Here is a 24,813-nt window from a genome sequence, read left to right as displayed (position 1 = left end):
GTGATGATGATAATGATGGTGATGGTGATGATGATAATGATGGTGATGGTGATGGTGGTGGTGGTGATTATGATGATGACGATGATGGCAGTGATGGTGAGATAATGATGATGACAGCAGTTAGCTTATGGAGTACTTATAGTATCCCAGACATTGTGCTTAGGGCTACCCACATATTAACTTCCATCTTTAGCAGGTACTAATTTTATCCTCAGATAGATAAGTAGAAGAAGGCATAGAAGGCTTAACTAACCTCCCCAAGTCTCTGGAAGCAGAGCTGGGCTTTGAACCCAGGAGGTCCAGAGATCAGAGCCCCAGTGCTTAAGCACTACACTATATTATCATTCAAAAAGATGAAAAAGGAAAGAGTTGGACTAGCTCATCTCCAGGGCATCTTCCAGTTCTACCATGCTTAGATTCTAGGAATGCAGACTTTTATTTTTTTTTTAAGATTTTATTTATTTATTTGACAGAGAGAGAGCACAAGTAGGCAGAGTGACAGGCAGATGGAGAGGGAGAAACAGGCTCTCCGCTGAGCAGGGAGCCAGATGTGGGGCTCGATCCCAAGACCCCAGGATCATGACCTGAGCCAAAAGCAGCCGCTTAATGGACTGAGCCACCCAGGTGCCCCTAGGAATGCAGACTTTTAAAGCACTACTTGCAAGGCTGTTTTACTGAAGGGTGACTCCCTACCCCATTCCTCTGTCCCCCAACATACATACACACAAAAATGGCAACTCAGCAGGAGCAAGTATCTAGACTGACTTCCCCAGCACTGCATTCTCAGAGTGAGGAACAGTGTCTGGCACACAGTAGTTGCTCAAGAAATAGTTGTTGAACAAATGACTCTGGAGTTGGACATAAAGCAGGCAGTCAAGGGGAGAGCGTTAATGCAATTTTGGGGTTACACATTGTTTTAAAGTTAATTGAAGGCAGATACTTCTTTTTCCAACTTGGAAAAATAACTAAAAAACTGACAGTAAATAGCAGAAGAATTTGGCAAGCCTTTTCCTTGATAGATGTTATTTAGGCTAACCATTTCTCCATTCTATTGTCTGCCAAGTACAGGACATCAAAATCAGTAATTGTCACAAATGCCAAAACAATAACAATTACACTATAGCAGTGGTGACAAAAGGAGCTTATTGTAATTATACCAGATCTGTTCTGAGTTACTCACGCCCATTGCACATCTGCATCAGAATATTTTAGGGCAAGGTCTGCTTTATTGGGTGGAGAGAATATAATTTTCTTTCTGACTGGTGCAGGAAACACACTGCAGAAGACCGACTCGGAGATGCTAAACTTTTCATTAAGAAAAGGTTTTAATACTGCACCCTGTATGAGGCAACCTCATGCCAAATCGTTCTTCCTGGAGCTACTTACTCAGAGGACAGATGAAGTTGGGAGGAAGATATTACACTGAACAGCATCTCCAGCAACTGGTTTCTGAGCCAGATTGTCTTTCCAGATGTTTGGCTTCCAGCTACAAAAAAGGGAAATTCAGATTAGAGAGAAAACGGATGTAAAGAGACATAATACTTGCTGCAGTAAGCAATCGTATTCACCAAATGCTTAGTTCACTCAGGAATTTAGGCATGGATGAGACTCGAAATTTTGGCATTTGAGTCTAGACTTCTATGCAATGCTTAAAAAGAATTTCAGGAAATGTTCCTAAAGTTCCCTTTAACTGGAGATCTTTTTGATGCTTCCCAGCAGCAACCCCCCCCAAAAAAATCCTAAAAATAAGGTCAAATTTATCTTCCAGTAGAAGAATGTTTTTTTCCATTATCATAGGCTGCAACATTTCTTGACCACCTACTACATGCTGGGAATTATGGGAGGCACTGGGAACAGAGTGGTGGAGATTTTTAGTACTCGATCTTAATTCCTGTTCTCAATGTGCTTCCAGGCTAGGCCTTCAGCATGCCGATGTCACACTAAAAACGGAGCTTGAATTGCAGAGTTCAGAATGAAGTCCATACAAGAAGGAGGGGTGACTAAATAAGCTTACTTTTGTCCCATTATCCATTCATTCATTCATTCCCTTGGTTAGCCGGTTATTTTACAACCAGTTCAGGGCACACAAACCATGCTGCAGAAATAGGACTGATGAGGCAGCTTGGAGAAGTGGGGTCAGATTTCTCTCTACTTGGATTCTGGCCCCAAAGGTCTTAATCTCTCTGAGACTCTGTTTCCTTGTCTGCAAAATGGGAATAGTAATTCCTACTATTCAGGTTTGACCTAAGGATGAGAAATTTTTCTAGTTTGAGTAACACTGTCCAATAGAATTTTTTTTTTTTTAGATTTTATTTATTTTTTAGAGAACGAGCGAGCGAGAAACAGCATGAGAGGGGGAGGGTCGGAGGGAGAAGCAGGCTCCCAAGGGGCAGGGAGCCCGATGTGGGACTCGATCCCAGGACCCTGGGATCATGACCCGAGCCGAAGGCAGACGCTTAACCGACTGAGCCACCCAGGCGCCCTGTCCAATAGAATCTTTCACAATAAAAAGAATGTTTTGTATCTCCCCTGTCTGATGCAGTAACTACTAGCCTCATGTGATTAGTGAGTACTTGGAATGTCACTAGTGTGGCTGAGGAATTGAACTTTTAATTGTATTTAACTTCTATCAATTAAAATTTAAATTTAAGTGGCCACAGGTGACTAGAGGCTCCCGTCAGATCTGGAGGGCCCAGGACAAAGTGGTCAGTAATGGTTCCCTTCACACCTGCCCTAGCAGAAGGAACATGACAGAGCTCTTGTTCTGCACCTGGTTGGGAGGAGAGAAACTCAAAGAAACAAATCACAAACCTGTGCATTAGAGTAAGTCCAAGGGTTTTAGAAGCAGAGGAGGTGACTTAACTGGCTTGGTGGGACTGGGGAGGCATTTCTGCCTCCAGTGGGTGAAGCACGGAGTGGGGTGGGACCGGGGAGGCATTTCTGTCAAGGGAACAGCACATGCGCAGCATGGCTGGAGGGCAGAGCATCACACACCAGGATGTGCAGGTGCTTCAGAGTGCTGAAGTTGGGGCTCATAAGGGGAACAAGGGTAGGAGAGATTCAACCAGGAAGGTAGGCAGGAACTGGATCATGAAGGATTCCACCTATTGCCCTATAGGGAACTGAGTTTTATCCTGGAGGTCTTGGAAGTCATTCTAGGTTGTGAAGGAAGAACATACAATTTGATTTGATTGCAACCCTACTCATAAAAACTGACTTCACAAGCCAGTACTTGGGAACAACTGCTCCGTTGTGGATACCTTCCCCTTCCTTTGCCTCAGCCCTTCCCTCTACAAAATGGCCCCATGACAGGTGGCTCCCAGGGGTTCCATAAGGCTCATCCTGCTGCCTTCAGACTGGTGTCAGAAAGGTCTTCTCACCAGGCACTGAGGAGTCCAGGTCCCCATCCACGCAGATCTGCCTCTCATTCACTGAAGAAGGCTTGAGGGTGTACACAACAAACAGCCCAATTCTTAATGCAGAGAGAAAAGGATACATTCAGTGGTGGGCTCAACCATGTTTGCTCAACACATATAAAGGTTTTGTACATAGATCCACTCAAATCAGCTTCAAGGGAGGGTTTGAGACGACTCATGTTATTCTGTGATCAATGCAATGTTTCCAGAGACTTCTAAAATCTGTCCAGATTCATCAGAGCATTTAGCTCTGGCTCTGCCAGATCAACAGAACAGATATCAATGAGGATGGAAAAGGCTAAATACCATGCCACCTGGGACCCTCCTTTGGGAAGTCTGCAAAAAGCAGACCTGTTGAGTCAATGGCTGATGAGGATGACTGTGCTCATGGAAATTCTCGAATTCTTGGCCTAATAAGTGTATCTGAGCACCAGGGAGCAGTGAGCACATAGCCCTGCTGGGGGTCTAACAGACCTGCCCCTTTTCTCAACTCTCCACCCTGAACAGAACCTCTAGAAGGTTCCAAGGAAATGGAATCTGTCACTGCATTGAAGGGTAATGTTGCTGGGTCGAGTGTGGTCAGGAGAGAACTGGGGCCTATATTCCCTTGTGAAATAGTCCCAAGGCTCTGCCCATCCCCCTGGGAAGCCTGGCACAGTACCTGAGCAAGTCCTGGATGCTGAAGTGGCCCCTCAGCTGACAGCCCAGGATGGCAATGATGGTGGGGATCTTGGAGAAGGTGAGGCCCGGCTCATTGAAGAGGAAGACGAGCTTGGGTATAAGCTGTGCCTGGTGAGCAACTTCAGCATTCCGGGGTCCTTCCCTGTGAGCCCAGGAGAGAGGCAGTAAAAGCTTTTACTGGAATGAACCAAATTTGCTGTGTTTCTGCTAAAAAGGTTTCCTAGACTGGGCTTGCTCTGTGGCCCTCTGACTCCAATGCTCTCTTGGCAACTCATCAAAATACTGTCAGACACCCATTGAATATGTGTCTGCCAAGTGCCAGAGTTGCTCAGGGATGAGCCTCCCATGCCCTTCCACCCCCGGAAACTGCCTTCAAAGACAACCCCCAGTTATTGACTTTTAAATTCTAAGCCTCGGGGAAAACTAATGCCTGTCTCAGAAAACTCAGAACAAAGACAGCAGACTCGTGTGTGACCGCGGAACACTTCCCAACAGCCAGGAGCGCAGGGCCCTTGGTGCGTCTGTCTGGGTGTGTGCTCTTCCTGCCTGCCCCAAACCACAAAGTGGATGAACACGCCACTGAGAGTCAAAGGGGAAAAAGACAGAATTCAAGCATCCACATCCTCCTTCTTAGGATAATCACAAATTCAATTTCCAGTAAATTCTCCCCCCGTCCAAAGAAAACAGCTCCCAGGATAAGTGTCCATCTTTTAGAAACAAATACAGAAAGAAAGTGGGAAAGAAAAAAAGGAAGATGAAGGAGGGTGAATTGGGGTGGACTGCTCCTTCTTGAGCTGTCCTGTCAGTACTAATAGGATAAATTCTGCCAAACTCCACATTCCTGATAGACACAGAGGCAGAACCAGCCCAGTTCTGTGTGTGGTTTGTATTCATCAGCCTAACAGGGAAGGTGTGCGTTCATCTACCTACAAGCTCCCAATGTGTTTTGTGCTCTTATCACAGCACTAAGAGGCCTGCTTGTCTGTATTCCTTCTCTACAGGACTGTCCTTTTCTTCTTGAACTTCTAGCACTAAGAACTGAGTATGAAATGGAATGGGCTTGTAATAGACACCCAGTGGGTGACTGAGTGAAAAGATGCTCACAAATATATTCAAAAACATCAAAGGTGCTAATGATAAGTTGAAACAGCCCTCCATGAGGAGGCAGGTGGATGTGGGGGTGACCAGCCTGACAGGTGAGGAGGGAGATGGGTTGCTATGGCAGCCTTCCTGCGTCCCTTCTCCCTTATTCTGATCCCAGTCCCTGGTTTTCTTTGGGGGCCTACCACGTTCTAACTCCCCTCCACCCTTTCCAGAAGTGAAGTCATGCCACATGACCCAAGATGGCCCAGTGAGACTCCATCCTATTGCTGAGACTAAGGAGGAAAAAAGAAGCCCTCTGTGTTGCCTGTGCTGGCCGAGGATATGCTCTGAGGAGCTGCGCGGAGGCCATCTTGCCGTCTGCCCACATGAAGCCAGCACAGAAGAAAGCATGGACAAGATGGGTGACAGGTCTAAGACGAAGCAGTGTGAGCGCCACCCAGCCACGTGGGAAAATCTGTCCCATTCCAACGTATGAGCCAATAAAATCCCCTTTCTCAACCTTCCTTTTGTCCTCCCTCCTCCCTTCCTTTTTTCCTCTCTTCCTTCCTTCCCTAAGTTGGTTTGAATTGTATTTCTACCACTTGCAACCAAAAGAGCCCTGAACAATTTAAAAAGTGACTTGGAGAAGTCACTTAGAGGGAAAGTGGGTTGAGGGGCAAATGGGACATACAGAAGTGTTTTCGTTTGCTGAGCCCCTGAGAGGGTGCTAGCTGCAGAGCTGGAGAGTCCCCTCCTGGGGCCCAAATCCACCAGGGGAGAGACTTGCCCCACATACGTGAGCCACTGGGAAGGACACTGCCTCAGACTGAATGTGTCCCCCCCAAATTCATACATTAAAACCTAACCGTCAGTGCGACAATATTTGGAGGTGTGGTCTTTGGGAGGTAATCAGGTCATGTAAATGGGGCCCTCGTGATGGGATTAGTGCCTTTATAAAAGAGATGCCAGCGAGCCCTCACCCCTCCCACCAGGTGACATTATAGGGAGAAGACTGCTCGTAACCAGGAAGCGGGACCCTCACCACACACCGAATCTGCCAGGGCCTTGATGTTAGACTTCCAGCCCCTAGAACTGTAAGAAATAAACTTCTGCTGTTTATATGCCACCCCATCTATCATATTTTGTTACAGCAGCCCACATGGACTGAGACAGACGTGCTGCCACCTGGGAACTCAGTGCTCTGGAAATGGGAGAAGGCCGTGGTTGCTGAGCCACTTCCTGTCCCACCCCCTCGGTTCCCCTTCTTGGTATGAAGCCATTAGTTCTAGCCCCCACCCTGCCAAAGCCTGGCCTACCTTGGTGATCGAAGGATTTCTGCAAGGTGGGAGAAGAGGGAGTGCTCCAGGTTGTCCGCAGTATTCATCCAGAGCTAGAGACAACAAGCACAGAGTGAAACCAAGATGTGTGTGAAGAAGGGACTCCACGCAGTGTGAGCAGGTACAGGGTTGAGCACGCTCTCCTTACGCTTGAAGTCACTAACACCATTTAGCAGCTCAGGAATCAGACCAGCTCTCCCAACACCTAGAACTTAGAGGCTGCCTTTCCCGGGGGAAAGCTCGGACACCATTTCTCTCTTCCCCATCTCTGCTGCTGCCCAGTGCTTCAGTGGGAGTCTAGATTGGAACCAAGGACACCTGCCGTAACCTGTGTCTGCCCTCAGCCCTGGAGCCCCTATAGCCACACGCAATATGCAGCTCATCCTCCCTGGAGCCTGGACGGCAAGTGCCAGTCTTCCCAAGCGAGAGATGAGGAAACAGGCTGAGACAGACCAGTTGAGGGACAGGTCCCACTCACCACCAGCAAGTGGTAGGACTGGAATGAGAAGATGAGTCTTGCCTGTCTGGTTTGCTGCTACCGCGACCATGCACCCAACTGTGCACACATCACTTTCTTCAGTCCCCTCCTCCGTGAAACCTGCAGCACAGCCCCCTCCCCTCCCACACGGCCGCACTGCGAGCTGCACACCAAAGGGGATGCACTCAGATTCCAAGAGTGAACTTGATCACTCAGGTTGTTTTCATTCACAGTAAACAAAATGCAGCTGCTAACCGTCCTGCTGGGGCAAAGTGGATGGCGTGCCTTCAGGTCTCCCGTCTGTTCCCCTTTAGAGAGCTCTACTATTTCTTATTTCCAAATACTGACAGTTCCTAGGGCCCAGAATGGAGAAGGTTTGATGTGGGATTGTAAGAGTGCACTCACGGAGCAGCTAAAAGAGCTCACACTTATATAAATGAGACCATTTTCCAGAGGGAAGAAGTGCCCTGCAAAGTCCTAAAACGGTATCATTATCTGCATGTAGTAGCCAAGAAGAGTGACGCTCAGAGAGACTCAGAAACTTGCCTGGCGCCCCACGGTTTCTAATTGGCAGAGCCCGGCTTCAAAGCCTGGTCTGTCTGACCATTGAGTCCATCCTCTTGTCTCCTCACTGCGCTCCCCACAGGCATCTCCTGCAGACAATGACCCATAGGGTCAATAATCGACCTCACTTGAACCAAGCAGGTGACCGTGGCCCCATCCTCTTACTTCGGCGTGAAAGCAAAGGAGCCTCAAAGGACTCAAGTTTCTGAGGAGGCCCATGAAGGTAGAGACCACCCCTCTGACTAGTCCCCACACATGCCACATAGAGAGCACTTAATAAGGACCCATCAAGTTTTTTAAAAGAGTGAATGCAAAGTAGATCAAGGGAAAATAAGTGGATAAGTGGATTGCTCTTAAGCCAGAAGCACACTGACAGATTTCCAGCTCCCGTTTGCATAGCCACTGCCTGGCATACACAGAAGAGGGCAGCTGCCATTTGGGAGAGCTGGTGTGGGCTGATGTGGCCCCAGTGTGTAGGAGTCCAAGAGCCTGCACACTTGGAACGTTCATTCATAAAGTCAGACATTGAGCAAATGCTTTGTCCAACTCAGTGCCGGGAGAACTGAGATAGTAAGATTGGACCAAGCAATCTTGTGTGCCCCTGAGCCCTTACCTTTCCCACAGAAGCATATTCCTGTTTCCTTTCCAGAGCACTAGAACAATAAAAAGATGCCACACACATTGGAGGCTGCCTAACTCTTTAGAAATTACATAATACCAAGTATCTGAATTTTGGGAAACATGGATAATTGAATCTTTTGGTTATTATCCTGTGTCACATAACCTCTGTACTGAGAACTGCATTGAGATGTTTGGATTAGATTTCTTTAAATATCAAATGGATAATACGTCAGATTTTGCCCTCTCCCCACCCCTGGAACCACCTCACTCTCAGAATGGGCTGGCCTATCCCTTCTTCAAGGAACCCAAAGCCTCAACCTCCTGCCTTTCTCCTGCTTCTCAACTTTCTGTCTCTCCCCTGCTTCTCAACTTCCTCTCTCTCCCCTGCTTCTCAACCTCTTGCCTTTCCCCTGCTTCTCAACTTCCTCTCTCTCCCCTGCTTCTCAACCTCTTGCCTTTCCCCTGCTTCTCAACTTCCTGTCTCTCCCCTGCTTCTCAATTTCCTGTCTCTCCCTACTTCTCAACTTCCTATCTCTCTCTGCTTCTCAACCTCCTGCCCCTCCCCTGCTTCTCAGCTTCCTGTCTCCCCCTTCCCTTTAAACTGTCTGTCCCAGTCATCATGCATGGAACCCACCCTTTTTCTTGTAACCCACTCTTTTATCTCTAAACTTTCCCTCTCAATAGTGGGAAGGACTTGACCTGTCAATAGTGATCTTCCCACTGGTATTTTTAACCATCCTTTTCTATTGCTTCTTCCTCCTCAGCCTAAAACCAGACTCAGGTCCCTTAAGTCTTGAAACTTCCTCCCTTCTATTTTCTTCTCTTTTTTTCTTCTTCAAAAGCCCACTGACTGTCTTGACTCCATCCTCCTCCCTCCACCTCACTTCTGACCCCATTACTTATGTTTTCCTAGGCCTGTCAGTGACCTTCAGTTGACCTCCAAGTGACTTCCAAATTTTACACAGTCCTACAAATTACAAAATCTAAAACTTAACACATCCTTGCCCTTACTTGATAGAGGCAGACATTTGGAAAAGTTCTCTTCTTTTTGAAATTTTGTCCTCCTAATCTTTAAATTTTATTTCATTTCCCTTTGTTTTCCTTGTTTTTTTTTTTTTTTAGCTTCTGGTTTTTATGGGTTGCTTGTTTTCTTAACTCCAGCTTTAAAAGCACCAGCTTACCTAAAAGTTTACTCAGGGAGGGGTGGGGTGGTACCCATGGTCATTCCAGGAGCAGGCAGTAGGAGGGTGGTGGGTTCCTCCATGGGTAATTTCTGGGCCAGGCTGCTGGTGGACATGCTTTGGAGCCAAGCTGCCTGAACTCAGCCACAGCATTTTGGAAGGTACAGGTATGCAGCCAAGGCATGCTGTCCTGTTTATCAGTGTAGTGAGGTCATTTATGCATGTCTCCTTTCCTCTTGTGCACTAGGAGCCTATATTCCACACCTGGTTGGCTTCCTGCATAACCCTCTCATCCATATCTTCAGACCCAGATCCAGGGCCTGGTTCAATTAGCTAATATTTTATTTAGGATTTTTGGAGCTATATTTATGAATAAGATTGGCCTGTACTTTTTCATTTCCCATACTGTCCTTTTTTGGTTCTGCAATCAAGATTGGCTCATAAAATAAGCTGGGAGTGCTCTCTTTCCAGTTTCCTGGAAGAGTTGATAAGGCTGGAATGGCCCATTTCCTGACTGGAAGAACTTCCCTATAGACACCCTGGGCCTGGACTTGCCTTATGGATGTTGTTTGTAAGATTTTATTTTTTTTATTTATTATTTTTTTTAATTATGTTTTTTATTTTTATTTTTTTATTTTTATTTTATTTATTTTTTTAATTCTTATTGTAAGATTTTAAACCTGTGATTCTGTTATTTGATAGTTATGGGACCATTTGAGTTTTTATTTCTTTTTGAGTGAATTTTGGAAACAAATTTTCTTGGAGATTGTTCAAATGAGCTAAGTGTTCACATTTATTGGCACCAAGTTGCTGATCCTATTTTCTTGTTTCCTTTCTAATTGCTCATTCCTCTGTGGTTATTCTTCCCTTTCCTTCCTAATATTATTTAGTTGTGCCTCCTGTTTGTTTGTTTTTTCCCCCTTAGCCAATCTCAACCGGTCTGTCTGTGTTATGAGAACTAGTTATTGGCCTTGGTGATCCTTTCTACGTTTGTTTCTTTCCTACTTAAGTAATGTTCTCATCTCTTTTTCCTTCCTTCTTTCTCTGAATTTTGTTTTTGTTTGTTTTTTTGTTGGGGGTTTTTGTGTTTCCATTTTTGTTTGTTCATTCTAACTTCTTGATCTAAAAGTTCTGTTCATTAATTTTAAATGTTCTTTTCTCTAATATATATACACTGATGACTATAAATTTTCCTCTAAATCTAGCTTTCACCAGCACCCCCCCAAAAGTGCTTTGTTATATGCAGTGTTATACAGTGTGTTCCTTTCATTCAGTTCTAAATCACTTCTAATTCGAATGATGAGCTTCATTAATCCTCTTTATCCCACTGTCTTTGCCAAAATTCAGGCTTCAAAATCTTCGATCTGGATTTCTGTAGCAATCTCACAACCCACTCTCCCTTGCCTTGGGCTCCTGCCACCAGAGTAATAGGCCTAAAATAAAATTCTAACATGTCATTCTTTTGTTAACATCCTTAGGTATCAGGAGCTTCGCAAAACTTAGCAATAATCTAAAACTTATCTATAAAGCCTTTAACCTAATAATTCAACTTTGATCATTTATTCAAAGGAAATAGTTTTTAGAGCAGGGGAAATGTATGCACAAAACAACAAAATAACATTTATTCAAAACAACAATATAGGGGGAAAATCTAAGACTTTGACAATAGGAGAATGGTGAAGAAACCAGGAACTTGCTCTAAGGCAGATATTATTCTGGTTCAGAACAAATCTTGTAAAAGTCCATAAAAAATGCTTTTAAATGTGAAGTTCAGATCTTTAACAAGCATTATTGGTGGAGTAGTGATGGAGAGTCGATGAGTGTTGCTTGCTGGAAGCCTATAAGATTAAGAAAGGGCATGATGTGATGGAGGGGACCTTGAATTCTTGACTGGACGGGTCTCACGAATGCACTTGGGGACTAACAGTGACCTGGTGTGCAACAGTGTAGCACAGGTCATAAGGGTTTTCCTAGCACTCATGTGTTTCTAGTTTTAAATACCTCCCTCCTTAATTCCCTGGCCCCTTGCATGTTTCTCATCTTCCTTTCTCAAGCCCTTTTCCTCCCCATTTTGCCTTTCCATGGACCAGGGCTGTGTCTTTGCCACTGTCTGGTTCTTAGAGTCCCAGACTTTGGGAGATGAGCTCTAGGGGGGGTTTCTCCTGTCTCTCCATCTTGTAATGAGACATAGTATTTACTCTTTTTTTTTTTAAGATTTTATTTATTTATTCATGAGAGAGAGAGAGAGAGAGAGAGGCAGAGGCAGAGGGAGAAGCAGGCTCCCCGCAGAGCAGGGAGCCCGATGCGGGACTCGATCCCAGGACCCTGGGATCATGACCTGAGCTGAAGGCAGACGCTTAACCAACTGAGCCACCCAGGCGTCCCCATGGTATTTACTCTTAACACAGGAGCATTTGGAACTGGAGTTCTGAGGAGAGAGTAAGGGTTGTGCTAGCGACTTGCTTGGCTGATGGTTTCTCCTCCAAAGGCATTAGGCTCCAGAGCTTCCTAACATAGTCAGATGCGAGGAGCAGACAAGTGTCTTTTCCCTTTCATTCAAAGTATTTTAACCAAAAAAGAAAAAAGAAGAGTCCATAATAAATATTTTTAATGTCTGTTATGTGAGAAGAGGCAGGACTTAAACTATATCTACACTATGATCATGACTATGATATAAAAATATATGTATATTATGCATAGAAAGTACAAAAAAGCAATGCCTTAAAAGTTGACAACGGTCAACTTTTCTGTAATTTTAAATATTTAAAATTTAAATATTCTATACTAAGCATGTATCATGTTTTAAGTTAAGAAAATCCATTTTTTAAATCCTTCCAAGGACTGCAGCAGGAACTGGCTAAAGCGCACGTCCTGTCATGCAGCCTAGCATCTCCCACCTGTCTCAACTCCCTCCCTGGCCAGCCTCACCTCTCCCTGCCACAGACAGCCCTGCAGGCACCCTCCAAGCCACTTGCTCTCACATCCCCATGGTTGTTCCCATCCCTCCTGTGTGCAAATAGCATACACTCCACCTGGAATGTTCCCCCACTGAATGCATTCTGCCCAACTCAGCCCCAGAGTCCTGATCTGCAAATCTGAATGGACTGTGCTCTCACCCCACCCCCCTGATGCCCTGTGCCTGTCTCGCCGTGATGTCTAGCACATTGTAGTGTCACTTGGTCATGTCCTGGGCCCAGGCAGCTGTGTCGAGAGGCTGGATCCTGGTTATCAGCATGTCTCCAGGACATGGCCAGTGCCTGACTCCATGGGCACTCTGGAAATGGTGCTTTGTGACTAGAGCAACCCACCCAAAGTTCTGTGCAGTACCTCCCACTTAGGCTCAGGCCTGCCCTCAGGGTCTCTCAGTCAGCACTTTCAAGGAGTATTTGTCAACAGCAAAGCACCATCTAAAGGAATTGGGGTATATATATTTTTAAGCCCATATATATATGTATATATATATGGTACCCTACAGTTTTAGAATCCATTCCCAGATACTATCTGGTTTGACCCTCCAGCCTGTGAGGGAGAGGTGATGCTTCCCATTTCACCCACGAGAAGACTAGAACTCAGAGAAATCAAGAGACTTGCCCAAGGCCACACAGCCCATTGATGGTCTCTTATTAATTACAAACCCAGGCCTCTGGGCTCCAAAGCCTTTGAGGCTTTCCCTCTCACTACCCTCATGATTACTGAGGAAGCTGGCCTGCTGAGTTTAGAGGAAGCTCCAGATGTTCTTTACCATCACACACACCCACTCCTTCAGGGCTAATGTCCAGTCTCCAGTTTACCTCAAAATTGCAGAGGATGTGTTGAAAGACGCCAACGTTGGTGACAGCAGATGACCCGAAGCCTAGTTCTGCAGTGCCAGCAATCGAGAGGATGAGCTGAAAAATTCGATGGTTTAGGAGAGAGGTCTTTTTCCTCAGGAGAAAAGCCATTATCTGAAAAAGTTAAAACACAAAGCAATTTCCTGGTGAATGCATCATTAGAACTCTTTCTCCTTCACCTGCTTGTGCCCACCAGCACCTGTCGTCAGCCCAGCCTGCAAGCCCTCTGCTCTCTGGTGCTACCTCCTTCATTCCCATATTCTCAGTGGAAAAACACATGCCAACTTCTGGGGCTGCTTCCCACCAGTGTCCACTTTTCTGTACTTGTGTACTTGTGTGACTTGACCTCTCACTAGGGGTTTGACCTGCTCTCACTAGGGTCCCCCTGCTTCTTCCTGAAAATCTCCCCCTGTGTTTCCAGAATGCCACTCTCTCTTGGTTTCCTCCTACATTTCTTTTTTTTTTTTTTTTAGTTTCAGAGGTAGAGTTTAGTGATTCATCAGTTGCATATAACACCCAGTGCTCATTACATCAAGTGCCCTCCTTAATGTCCATCACCCAGTTACCCCATCCCCCTTACCTTGCTTCCAGCAGCCCTCAGTTTGTTTCCTAGAGTTAAGAGTCTCTTATGGGGGCACCTGGGTGGCTCAGTCAGTTAAGCGGCTGCCTTCAGCTCAGGTCATGATCCCAGGGTCCTGGGATCAAGCCCCACGTCTGGCTCCCTGCTCAGCGGGGAGCCTGCTTCTCCCTCTCCCTCTGCATGCCATTCGGTCTACTTGTGCTTTCTCTCTATCTGTCAACTAAATAAATAAAATCTTAAAAAAAGAGTCTCATGGTTTGCCTCCCTCTCAATTTTCATCTTATTTTATTTTTCCTTCCCTTCCCCTATATTCATCTGTTTCTTATATTCCACATATGAGTGAAATCATATGATATTTGTCTTCCTCTTATTGACTTATTTTGCATAGCAAAATACTCTCTAACTTCATCCATGTCATTGTACATGGCAAGATCTCATTCTTTTTGATGCCTGAGTAATATTCCATTTAAAAAATACACAGACACACCACATCTTCTTTCTCCATTCATCTGTTAATGGACATCTGAGCTCTTTCCATATTTTGGCTATTGTGGACACTGCTGCTATAAACATTGGGATGCATGTGCCCCTTCGAATCATTATGTTTGTCAACCTGTTCGCAGTATGTCAAAGCTGTAATCATCAAGACAGTATGGTACTGGTATAGAAACAGACACATAGGTCAATGGAACAGAATAGAGAACCCAGAAATGGACCATCAACTCTATGGTCAACTAATCTCTGACAAAGATGGAAGGATAGCCAATAGAAAAAAGACAGTCTCTTCAACTAATGATGTTGAGAAAATTGGACAGCCACATGCAGAAGAATGAAAATGGACCATTTTCTCACACCATACACAAAAATAAACTCAAAATGGATGAAAGACCTAAATGTGAGACAGGAGTCCATCAAAATCCTAGAGGAGAACACAAGCAGCAACCTCTTTGACCTCGGCCACAGCACCTTCTTGCTAGACATATTTCCAAAGGCAAGGGAAACAAAGGCAAAAATGAACTATTGGAACTTCATCAAGATAAAAAGCTTTTGCACAGCAAAGGAAACAGTTGACAAAACTAAGAGACAGCCTACAGAATGTGAGAAGATATTTACAAATGTCTTATCTGATAAAGGGCTAGTATCCAAAACCTATAAAGAACTTATCAAACTCAACACCCAAAAAACAAAAAAAAATCCAGTCAAGAAATGGGCAGAAAACATCAACAGGCATTTCTCCAAAGAAGACATCCAAATCGCCAAAAGACACATGAAAAAATGCTCCACATCACTCGGCATCAGGGAAATACAAATCAAAACCACAATGAGATACCACCTCACACCAGTCAGAATGGCTAAAATTAACAAGTCAGGAACAACAAATGATGGCGAGGATGTGGAAAAAGGGGAACCCTCTTATACTGTTGGTGGGAATGCAAGCTGATGCAGCCACTCTGGAAAACAGTATGGAGGTTTCTCAAAAAGTTGAAGATGGAGCTACCATACGACCCAGCAATTGCACTACTAGGTATTTATCCTCCTACATTTCTTTGTGCTCTTTCTCATTCCCCTTTACCAAATCCTGCATTCATAACCATCCCATAAATGTTGCTGTGTCACCAGGAAGCCACCACATCCCCATGAGCCCAGCTGCACCAGCATCTCACCTTAGGCTGCAGCCACGTGATGTGCCTTTCTGCTATGTCAGGCCCAGGGAAGCAACAACATGCAAACATTCATACCATAATGGAGGCACTGGGATCCCAGTGGCCCACACCCATCTCAGAGACTAAATGAGAGGGATCCCACCTAGCTTTATGTCTCTGTTGATCTCAGTCACCCAAAAGTCAGGTTGCCTACCCATCTACTGGCATCCGGGTTCTCACCCATCTTATCCACAACTCAATTCCCTAAGCTTCGATCTGACACCACCCAGCCATTCTCCCTATTCTCCCAGCTATCCTCTCCAATCTGCTATTTGGAAGTCTTGCTTGCTGCTATAGACTGTATGTTTGTGTCCCCCCAGAATTCATGTGTTGAAACTCTATCCCCCAATGCAATGTTATTTGGAGGTGGGTCCTGTGGGAGGTAGTTAGGGTTAGAGGGAGTCATGAGGGTGGAGCTTCATGGTGGGATTAGTGCCCTTGTAAGAGTCACAAGAGAGCTTGCTCCCTCTCTCTGATCTCTGTCATGTGAGAATATAATGAGAAGTTGGCCATCTGCAATCCAGAAGAGGGCCCTCACCCAACCCAACCATGCTGGCACTCTGATCTTGGGACTTCCCTGCCTCCAGAACTGTGAGAAATAACTCTCTGTTATTTATAAGCCACCCAGTCTGTGGTATTCTGTTAAAGCAGCCCAACTGCCTAAGACAGTTGGGATCAGTGAATACGCACTATCTTTCCAGACTGCTCCAGTCACTTCTTAGATACATCTGAAATCTGACCACTCCCCAGTCCCCCACCAAGACATAATTAGGACGGTTGAAAGTTGCTTGAGAAAAATCACACACGCAGGCTGACTGGTTTCACTTTGCAGTAATAGTGTCAAACGCCAAAGCAGCCCTCATTTGGCCTCGTGATCCAACTCTGTTTTTCCAGTAAGCTGGTTTTCTTCATCCTAAAGATGAGGATTTCATCTCTTCTCCTCTCTCCCCAACCTCCCTTCACCTCCACCACCAACTTCACACTCTGCTGAGAAGACAGAACCCATCAGACACAAACGCTCTCATCTTCCCATACCAGATCGACTTCCCATACCAGATCTCATCCTCCCATACCAGCACCCCTTCCTGTCATAAGTAGGGTCTCCAACCACGTGGCCCCTGGAACCCACTACTCACCTTCTTGAGGACATGGCTCCATGGGACAGCTCTTCTCTCCTAGCTGCATCCGTCTCTCTCTCGCTTTCTCTTCTGTCACATCTTCCCCCCGACAAAAATGCTCTAGTAATTCTCATCTTAAAAAGAACCCTCCCAGGATGCCTGGGTGGCTCTGTCGGCTAAGTGTCTGCCTTCAGCTCAGGTCATGATCCCAGGGTCCTGGGATCGAGTCCCATATCGGGACTCATCCATATCCCTACTGCCTGGCACAGTACCTAGCTCTTAGTGGGTATTTGGTCAATATGAACTGAGTAAATAGATTCCATCCATGGGCCACTCCTTGTCTCTACCATCTTTTTCTTCCTGAAAAACTCAAGCAACATGGTCCTACATGTGATGTTGGCTACCTTTGTAGCTCTGTAGCACATTATCTCTCTCAAGGCACTCTGCTCAGGCAAAGAAAACACTCACTGAGAATTCACAATGCGCCAGGCCCTACACTTAGCGGTGGGGAGGCCACAGTGAGTATGAGTGAGGATTCCAGATGTCCACGAGACCGGAGTTTCTGGGAAGATAGCTGGAGAACATCCAAGTCACAGAGAGCATGGTAGTTCTGGAAGTGAACCTCAGACACTTACTGCATTCAATGTATACTAAAATTATCTTGGTATTTGTCTTTTTTTGTTGTTTTTGTTTTGTTTTGTTTTTTGGGTTTTTGTTTGTTTTTTTTTTTGGTATTTGTCTCATGTTATCCTTCTAGATAAACCCACGAGAGCCGGAAGTGCTATATGTACCTTTTTGGAAATGCTCACAATAATTGCCAAAATCCCTAGTCACAGCAGATCTGTATGAGCTGAAGTAGTACACATCCCATCAATGCTGCTTTTAACAACATGGTCAAAGAAAACTTTTAATATCCCCAAAGCCACAAATTTGAGTTTTAATATAAACCCAGACACACCCATTCACTTATTACTAAAATATTTACTAAGTTTCTGTTTGGTCTCAGTATATGCTGGCAAAGAATAAGGAAACACCCAGCCCTTTAGACAATTACAGTCTCACAGAGATGAGCAGAATCATAATTATAGCACCGGGTAAGAGCAGTGAGACTGGGCACATGCATGGTGCCAAGGGCAGCCAAGAGATGGCCACACACTCAGCTCAGGGCTTAGAAGAGAGATCCCCTTTGCCATTTGAGCTTGACCTGGGGAAGAGAGAGAGATGGTACTCCAAGCCCAGGACACAGGTACACAAAGTAATATGATGCGGTTAGCAATCCATGACCATGCAGGATTCAGTGAGGAAGGTGCATTGGCTGGACAGGAAATGGGGCTAAATGGGGTTGGAAGGACAGGTTGGTGGCCAGTTTTTAAAGGTCTTTAGAATCCAGTATAAGGAGTTTGGGATATTATATCAGTGACTGGGTGCCTTTGAAGGGTTTGCACAGGAAAGAGGTATCATCAGGTCTATAATGTAGAGTTGTGACGGGTATCAATGAGATTTGAGGGAGAAGCAGAAGGAACAGGCCACTGTCCAGCTGTGGCCACAGTCTAGGTGAGGGGGCATGTACCTGAGAAACTTTCTTCTTCTCAGACCCTGACTTGGGGGCCAAAGAGTCAGGGAGGCTTTCTCTTAGCTCCTGCTGTACCAAGGAACCACCATGGCCTTTGTACCCCAGTGACATTGTCTAGACTTTGACACTAGTCCTGTCCTTCATGATTTTCTTCCAGCCATGCAGGAAGGTACTCAAGGGCAGTGAACATGTCTCATGTGACCTCGCAAATAGTAAACAGCACTAACAATCACAGTTGCTCTGAGCAAGCACTCTTCTGAACACTCAGCACGTATTAACTCACTTTATCATCGCAGCCCTACAAAATAAGTGCTGTTATTATACCCATTTTACACATAGGGGATTAAGAACTAGAGATGGCTGGCACTTACGGAGCCCTTATTTTGCAGATATAATGCTCAGCCCTCCACTTGAATTAAATGATCTAGTGCTCACTACAACCCCATGACACAGCATGTGAGATAGTGGGTAAGGATGGAATCTATTTACTCAGTTCATATTGACCAAATATCTCCTTAAAATAGAGATATTAAGGAAACTGAAGCAGAGAGGGTAAGTAACCCAACGTTATATAGCAAGTTTGAGGAAGAGGCAAGATTCAAACCCAGCACCCTGGTTCCTCTACCCAGGCTCCTAGCTATCACGTTAGGTGCAAAGTAGCTGGATCACCAATGATTCCTGAATTCAGTGAAAGTTACAGGTATACAGGTGAGCACCCCCACTCTGATCAGAGTGCCTCTCTGCCTGGCCATCACTTGGCCCTCTGCTGTGCCGACACTGGCTTTAAGACCCTTCCCTGTTAGTTTCCCTTCTCCAGAAGTTACCCTGGAGGGAAAGTCCCCTAGGGCCAGTGAAGCTCTTCCCTGCTCCTAGGTAATGACAGCTCCTTGGGGAGTTACAGGCTTGGATGGGAGGGTGGGATTACCTGGTAGCCATAGATGTGCTGCATCAGGCGATCACACATGACATTGCTGGTCAGGACAGAGTGCAAGACTTTCACAGCTGCATACATAGTGTGGTCATCTGTCGCTAAGGAAATGAGGCCTAGAAGGATGGCAGGCCCGCCAATGAAGTCCAGGCTGCTGGCTGCTGGGATGGAGTGGAACACCCTTATGCCTGTGCCGGACAAAGGGGCATTCCATCAATACATCGCAGGCTCAGGGCAACGGCAAGACCCCTGGAAGCCTGCAAGGGCAAAAGAGCTGCAGATCCAAGTGCCACCCTCCACTCACAGTAAAGGGGCCTGTGCACCTGGGACAGGCTGGGAGTGGGAGGAAGGGTGGGAGGTTTGAAAGTCTTAGCTCACTGAGAGATCCTGCCCTGAGGTCTTTCTGGGTCACCAAAACAGGTGAAACAGCCCAGAGCATTTCAGATCACCGCCTCTATCTCCATCCGGAGTGCTGGGTGAGCCACAAGCTCTCTGAGCCTCGGGCCACTGGTGGCTCAGACAACCCCGGGCTCTTGTCTGCTCTCTAGATCCTTCGAGACTGGACCTTGTACCAAACCCCTGCTCTGCTCTTGCCCAACTGCATAACAAGCAGCAGTCACTGGCTGTTGTTTTTACCCAAACAACCACAACCGTCGCCTCTGTCAAAGGGCCCCACCGTGCCCACTAGATAGGCTCCATTGTGCATAGATGCCAGTCCGGTTAAGCTGAGTTCACTAGCAACTGCCAGATGGGGCAAGGTGAACTGGCCTCTCTGCAACGTGGAAGGTTAACTCTCCGACAGGGCTAAATCTCCAACTCTCACCCTCACTGGATAGCCGTTCAGAAGTCCAGGCTACACAAGCAATGACAGCCACCTGCCCATCTTCCCAAATAATAGTAAAATGTCAAGGCCTGACCTACCTAAATGGCCTACAGCCACAGCTCCAACGGTTCGAAGAGAACCCGAGAAGTGGCCAGCACAATTTCTTAGCAAGAACACAGGCATGGCATTGTCACGGGATGAAATGTTCATCTAGAGAAATGAGCAACAATTAGTCCAAAGAAACATGCTGGAATGGAAGAGCTTTTATTCATGAGGTCCTGGAGGGTAGGCACCCCAAGTCCTGGTCCAGTGTTGGCCCTCAGTAAGAGAAAGTCAGTGAATAAATAATAAATGAACCACTGTCAGGGAGACTGAAGCCAAAATTTGGTTTCCCATGCCCCACCACCCAGGCTGTGGCTTAGTCATGTGGGAACAGCTCTGGTGGCGCAGTTGAACCACAGATGTCCCACATGTCACAGTGAAGAGCTAATGAGGGCGAGGTGGACCCAAGGACATGTGGAGGTGGAATGGAGCCACGAAAGCCAGGCTGCCCCCTTCCCAGTCCAGGCTGTCTAGCCTCTGCAAGCCTTGGCCTCACTGGTCTCAGAGGGCTAGGCAGATGGGAGTCCGGGGTACTCTGTGGGTAAAGCATAGCTGTGGTGCTCAGCAAGACCTCATCCCTTGTTTACTGAGCCTCTTCAGTAAAGGGAGATGGCCCTCTGTCTGTAAGGGTGGAGAAACTGTAAACAAATCGGCTCCAATTCATCAGCATTAAGCAAAAGAGCACCTCTGCAGGAATTAGGAAATACTTCATCTAATGGCATCTTCATCTACAAACACGTCTGCTTGCTGTTTTGCAAGTTTGCTGTTTAAAATAAACAGGGCAACTCACAGAACATTTTGCAGGTTTGGGGGGTCAGTAGCACCCAGAAAAGAGAAGCTCAATAGTGTTTTCAGCGTCTCAAAGGTTTTTCAAATTCCATTTGTTCCTGTTCTCCGGTGAAGAATAAAGAGCACCTACTTTCTCCTCTGAGCAATTATAAATAAAAGGTTTAGTCTCAGGGGATGCTAATGGGTGGAGAGGCATATGCTATTTTAACAAATGAAATGGGCAGCACGCCTGTGTGTATCTGTCTCCACATGCACAAACATGAATTAGTGTTCATTTAAGCACTGAAACCTGAAGCAAGCTATGAGATCATGATTCCAAAAGGGGGCAACAAGTGAAGGCAGAAGTCATACCTCTTTGGCAATCAGGCGGCTGTCCACCTCACTGTAAGTGTTTCTGATGTCTGTAACACTGGTGATGGAGGAGCTGGCTAGGTGAAGGCCAAAGGAAACCCTTTCCTCCGCAACCAGGGGCGTCACTTCTATATCAGGGTCCACTCCTAAAACAACACATCTTTGATCACCTCTACTCTCTTTATAGAAAAGAAAGTACAAGCTCAGTAAAATAAATAGCTATGGCTATATGGCAAAGCTATCATTGAGAGACTGTCTTATGTTGTTATATTATACGTTTGTATGTTGTATGTTTATGTCACATATTTGCCCCTATCAGTGCTTCTCTGACACTTATAGAAAACTGTGGATAAATCTCACAGGATTAACCCTACTATAAAATAAAGGCATTCAAGGTGTGAAATCATTGAAGCTTGAAGCATCTAACGAGGAGATGATATAACCTCACCCTCCAAAACCAAAATGCTGAGTGATAAGAAAGCTGACTTATTAAAAAAAAGAGAGAGAGAGACTGGGCTGAAAGCCCTAAGATTTTCAATGAGCTACATGCCATGGTGAACATTCCATTTGAAATGAGCACTCTGGTCCCTGGATCAAGGAAAGCCACGCGTGCTACTGGAACTGCATGGCCTGAATAGCCAGTGGGCAAAATTTTGGCTCTAGACTTGACCTCATCACCTGGCTCTGGCCAGTGCCATCTGCCACAGGAAATGGAAGCTTGAAGAAGACATGGGGCCTGGAGACAGAAACACTCCACAGTACTCAATCGCCCTTCACTATGCACAAGTCTTCTGTACATAAATTCATTCATCATTCTTCCCAGATGGGAGCTGACCCCCTTGACTTGATAGAGCACAGAGAGCAGTACTCCCTACTTGAACAGCCAGCAATCAATAATGGAAATGTGGATGTGTTTGTCTGCCTGTTTAATAATTGAAGACAACAGTATACTTTAGTTAAAAAGCCTCTTCATTAAAAGGAATGTAACTTATTTATCGCATTCTCTTCTCTCTTTCTTTGCTCATGGTATTACCTACCCATTCTCCTCCATTATGTGTTTTGGAGTTGAAATCTAAAGGATATTGTCATTTCTTTTTCTGTGACATATTCTGTTGGGTTGTAAATTTATAATGATCCAATTACAGAGGTCTTCCCTAATGACTGACCTATGCTGAGTTTATTCTTTATAAATATGCTATAAATAACTGGATGTCCATTTAAAAAAGAGTATCAGCGAGATCATTATAAATCAAAACACTCCATACCTTGAGCATGCACAGCTTGGAAGTTACCACAGTATCTTGGGCCAAGTTTGTTAATAACTTCCAGAGTGTCCACTGAGATGGCTTCTTCAAAGAGGTATGTAGGGCCAAGACGCCATATTAATGATGACTTTTGTTTCCAAACTCGAGGGGTAGCGATATATCCATAAACATCCACAAATGAAGATGGATCCATTGAAAGGAAAGGCCCTGGTAAGGCCTGAATATACAACATCTGTTGAAATTAAAAGGGTGGGGGTAGGGGGAAAGGGAGAGATTTAACCTCAGAATTAATCAAATAAACACCCAAGGATATAAAATTATATACCTTATTCTCTAAAAGTAAAAGCTTATTTTATCTACAAACATTAAAAAGGTCACTCTCAAAGCTGAGAAACAATGCAGGAAAACAGTTTATAAAACGCTGGTGGGAGTGAAAAACTGACACTGTGCCTCTGGAAACAAATTTTATGAGGAATATTAAGAGCCACTAAAATGTTTATCTTTTTTGTTCCAGTCATTCCACTGAGAACCTAAATGTCCAGTATTTGCACATCCATTAAGTTTTATGTACTAAAATAATTACAGACATATCCAAATGGAAAGGAAGAAATAAAATTATCTCTATTTGCAGATGACATGTCCATGTGGAAAATTCCAAAGAATCTACCGAAAAAAAAAAAATGCCTAGAACTAATAACTGAGTTCAGCAAGGTCACAGGATACATGACCAACATACAAAAATGAATCACATTCTACAGGCTAATAATGAACATGCAGAAACTAAAATTAAAAACACTATCATTTACAATTGCTCAAAAGAAAATGAAATATTTAAAGAAAAAATGTATGAAATCTACATACTAAATATTCAAAAACGACAATGAAAGAAATCAAAGAAGACCTATATAAATGGAGAGGCATACCATGTTCCTGGATAGGAAAACTCAACATAGTAAAAATATTATTTCTCCCTAAAATGACCTATAGGTTAATGCAGTTCCTATCAAAATGTCAGAAGGCTTTTGTAGACACAGACAAGCTAATTCTAAAATTTATATTTGAAGGTACAAGCCCTAGAATAACTTAACAAATAGCTTAATTCTTCTTTTTCAAAAAGAAGAGTGATTTTGATTATCTTTTTTGAAAGAGAAGAATTAAGTGGGAGGCACCATTCTAACCAATATTATTATATAGCTTATTACATAGCTACAATAATTAAGATAGTGTGGTCTTGGTAAGGGTATAGTCACATAGATCAGTAGAACAGAATATAGAATCTGGAAATAAATCCATACAAAAGTGCCCAACTGATATTTGATGAAGGTTCAAAAGCAATTCAATGGAGGAAGGGTAGCCTCTTCAACCAATGTTGCTGGAACATCTGGACATCCATGGGCAAAGAAATGAACTTCAGTCTAAACTTAATATCTCCTACAAAAGTTAACTCATAAGAGATAACAGATTTAAATGTAAATCTAGAAAACTTTTAGAAAAAAACACAGAAGAAAATCTTCTGGATCTAGGGCTAGGCAAAGAGTTCTTAGACTTAACACCAAAAGCATGAGTCATAAGAGTTAAATCTGATGAATCAAAATAAAAATTTTTGTTCTACAAAGTCCTATGGGAAAGAAGATGGAACACAAGCTACTGACTAGGAGAAATTCTTTGGCAAATCACACATCAAAGGACTAGTATCTAATGCCGAGCAATGTTGAGCACTTTTTCATGTGTCTGTTGGCCATTTGGATGTCTTCTTTGGAAAAATGTCTGTTCATGTCTTCTGCCCATTTCTTGACTGGATTCTTTGTTCTTTGGGTGTTGAGTTTGATAAGTTCTTTATGGATTTTGGATACTAGCCCTTTATCTGATATGTCATTTGCAAATATCTTCTCCCATTCTGTCGGTTGTCTTTTGGTTTTGTTGACTGTTTCCTTTGCTGTGCAAAAGCTTTTTATCTTGATGAAGTCCCAATAGTTCATTTTTGCCCTTGCTTCCCTTGCCTTTGGCGATGTTTCTAGGAAGAAGTTGCTGTGGCTGAGGCCAAAGAGGTTGCTGCCTGTGTTCTCCTCTAGGATTTTGATGGACTCCTGTCTCACATTGAGGTCTTTCAACCATTTGGAGTCTATTTTTGTGTGTGGTGTAAGGAAATGGTCCATTTTCATTCTTCTGCATGTGGCTGTCCAATTTTCCCAACACCATTTGTTGAAGAGACTGTCTTTTTTCCATTGGACATTCTTTCCTCCTTTGTCGAAGATTAGTTGAGTGGGGGGTGAGAGGGATGGGGTGGCTGGGTGATAGACATTGGGGAGGGTATGTGCTATGGTGAGTGCTGTGAATTGTGTAAGACTGATGAATCACAGACCTGTACCTCTGAAACAAATAATACATTA

General features: G+C 44.7%; 1 protein-coding gene across 4 annotated transcripts in view; it reads right to left on the bottom strand.

Moving 5' to 3' along the window:
* WDFY4 (WDFY family member 4) overlaps positions 1-24,813 on the bottom strand; it is a 292,015-nt gene that overhangs the window by 179,717 nt on the left and 87,485 nt on the right. For all 4 annotated transcript variants that reach the window (XR_004682573.1, XM_035023705.1, XM_035023725.1 and 1 more), the window contains exons 20-28: positions 22,424-22,655; positions 21,159-21,304; positions 20,015-20,126; positions 19,091-19,281; positions 13,153-13,305; positions 6,497-6,570; positions 4,078-4,239; positions 3,381-3,472; positions 1,387-1,486 (exon numbers count right to left, since the gene is read on the bottom strand). Coding sequence is in view for 3 of the 4 variants with exons in the window: in XM_035023705.1 (XP_034879596.1) it covers positions 1,387-1,486; positions 3,381-3,472; positions 4,078-4,239; positions 6,497-6,570; positions 13,153-13,305; positions 19,091-19,281; positions 20,015-20,126; positions 21,159-21,304; positions 22,424-22,655 (1,262 nt within the window). In the remaining variant the exon portion in view is untranslated. The remainder of the gene's footprint in view (positions 1-1,386; positions 1,487-3,380; positions 3,473-4,077; positions 4,240-6,496; positions 6,571-13,152; positions 13,306-19,090; positions 19,282-20,014; positions 20,127-21,158; positions 21,305-22,423; positions 22,656-24,813) is intronic.

Source organism: Mirounga leonina, unplaced genomic scaffold (assembly GCF_011800145.1).
Source record: "Mirounga leonina isolate KUSES-001 unplaced genomic scaffold, KU_Mleo_1.0 Mir_114, whole genome shotgun sequence".
Lineage (NCBI taxonomy): Eukaryota > Metazoa > Chordata > Mammalia > Carnivora > Phocidae > Mirounga > Mirounga leonina.
This window is presented reverse-complemented; position numbering and strand designations above follow the sequence as displayed.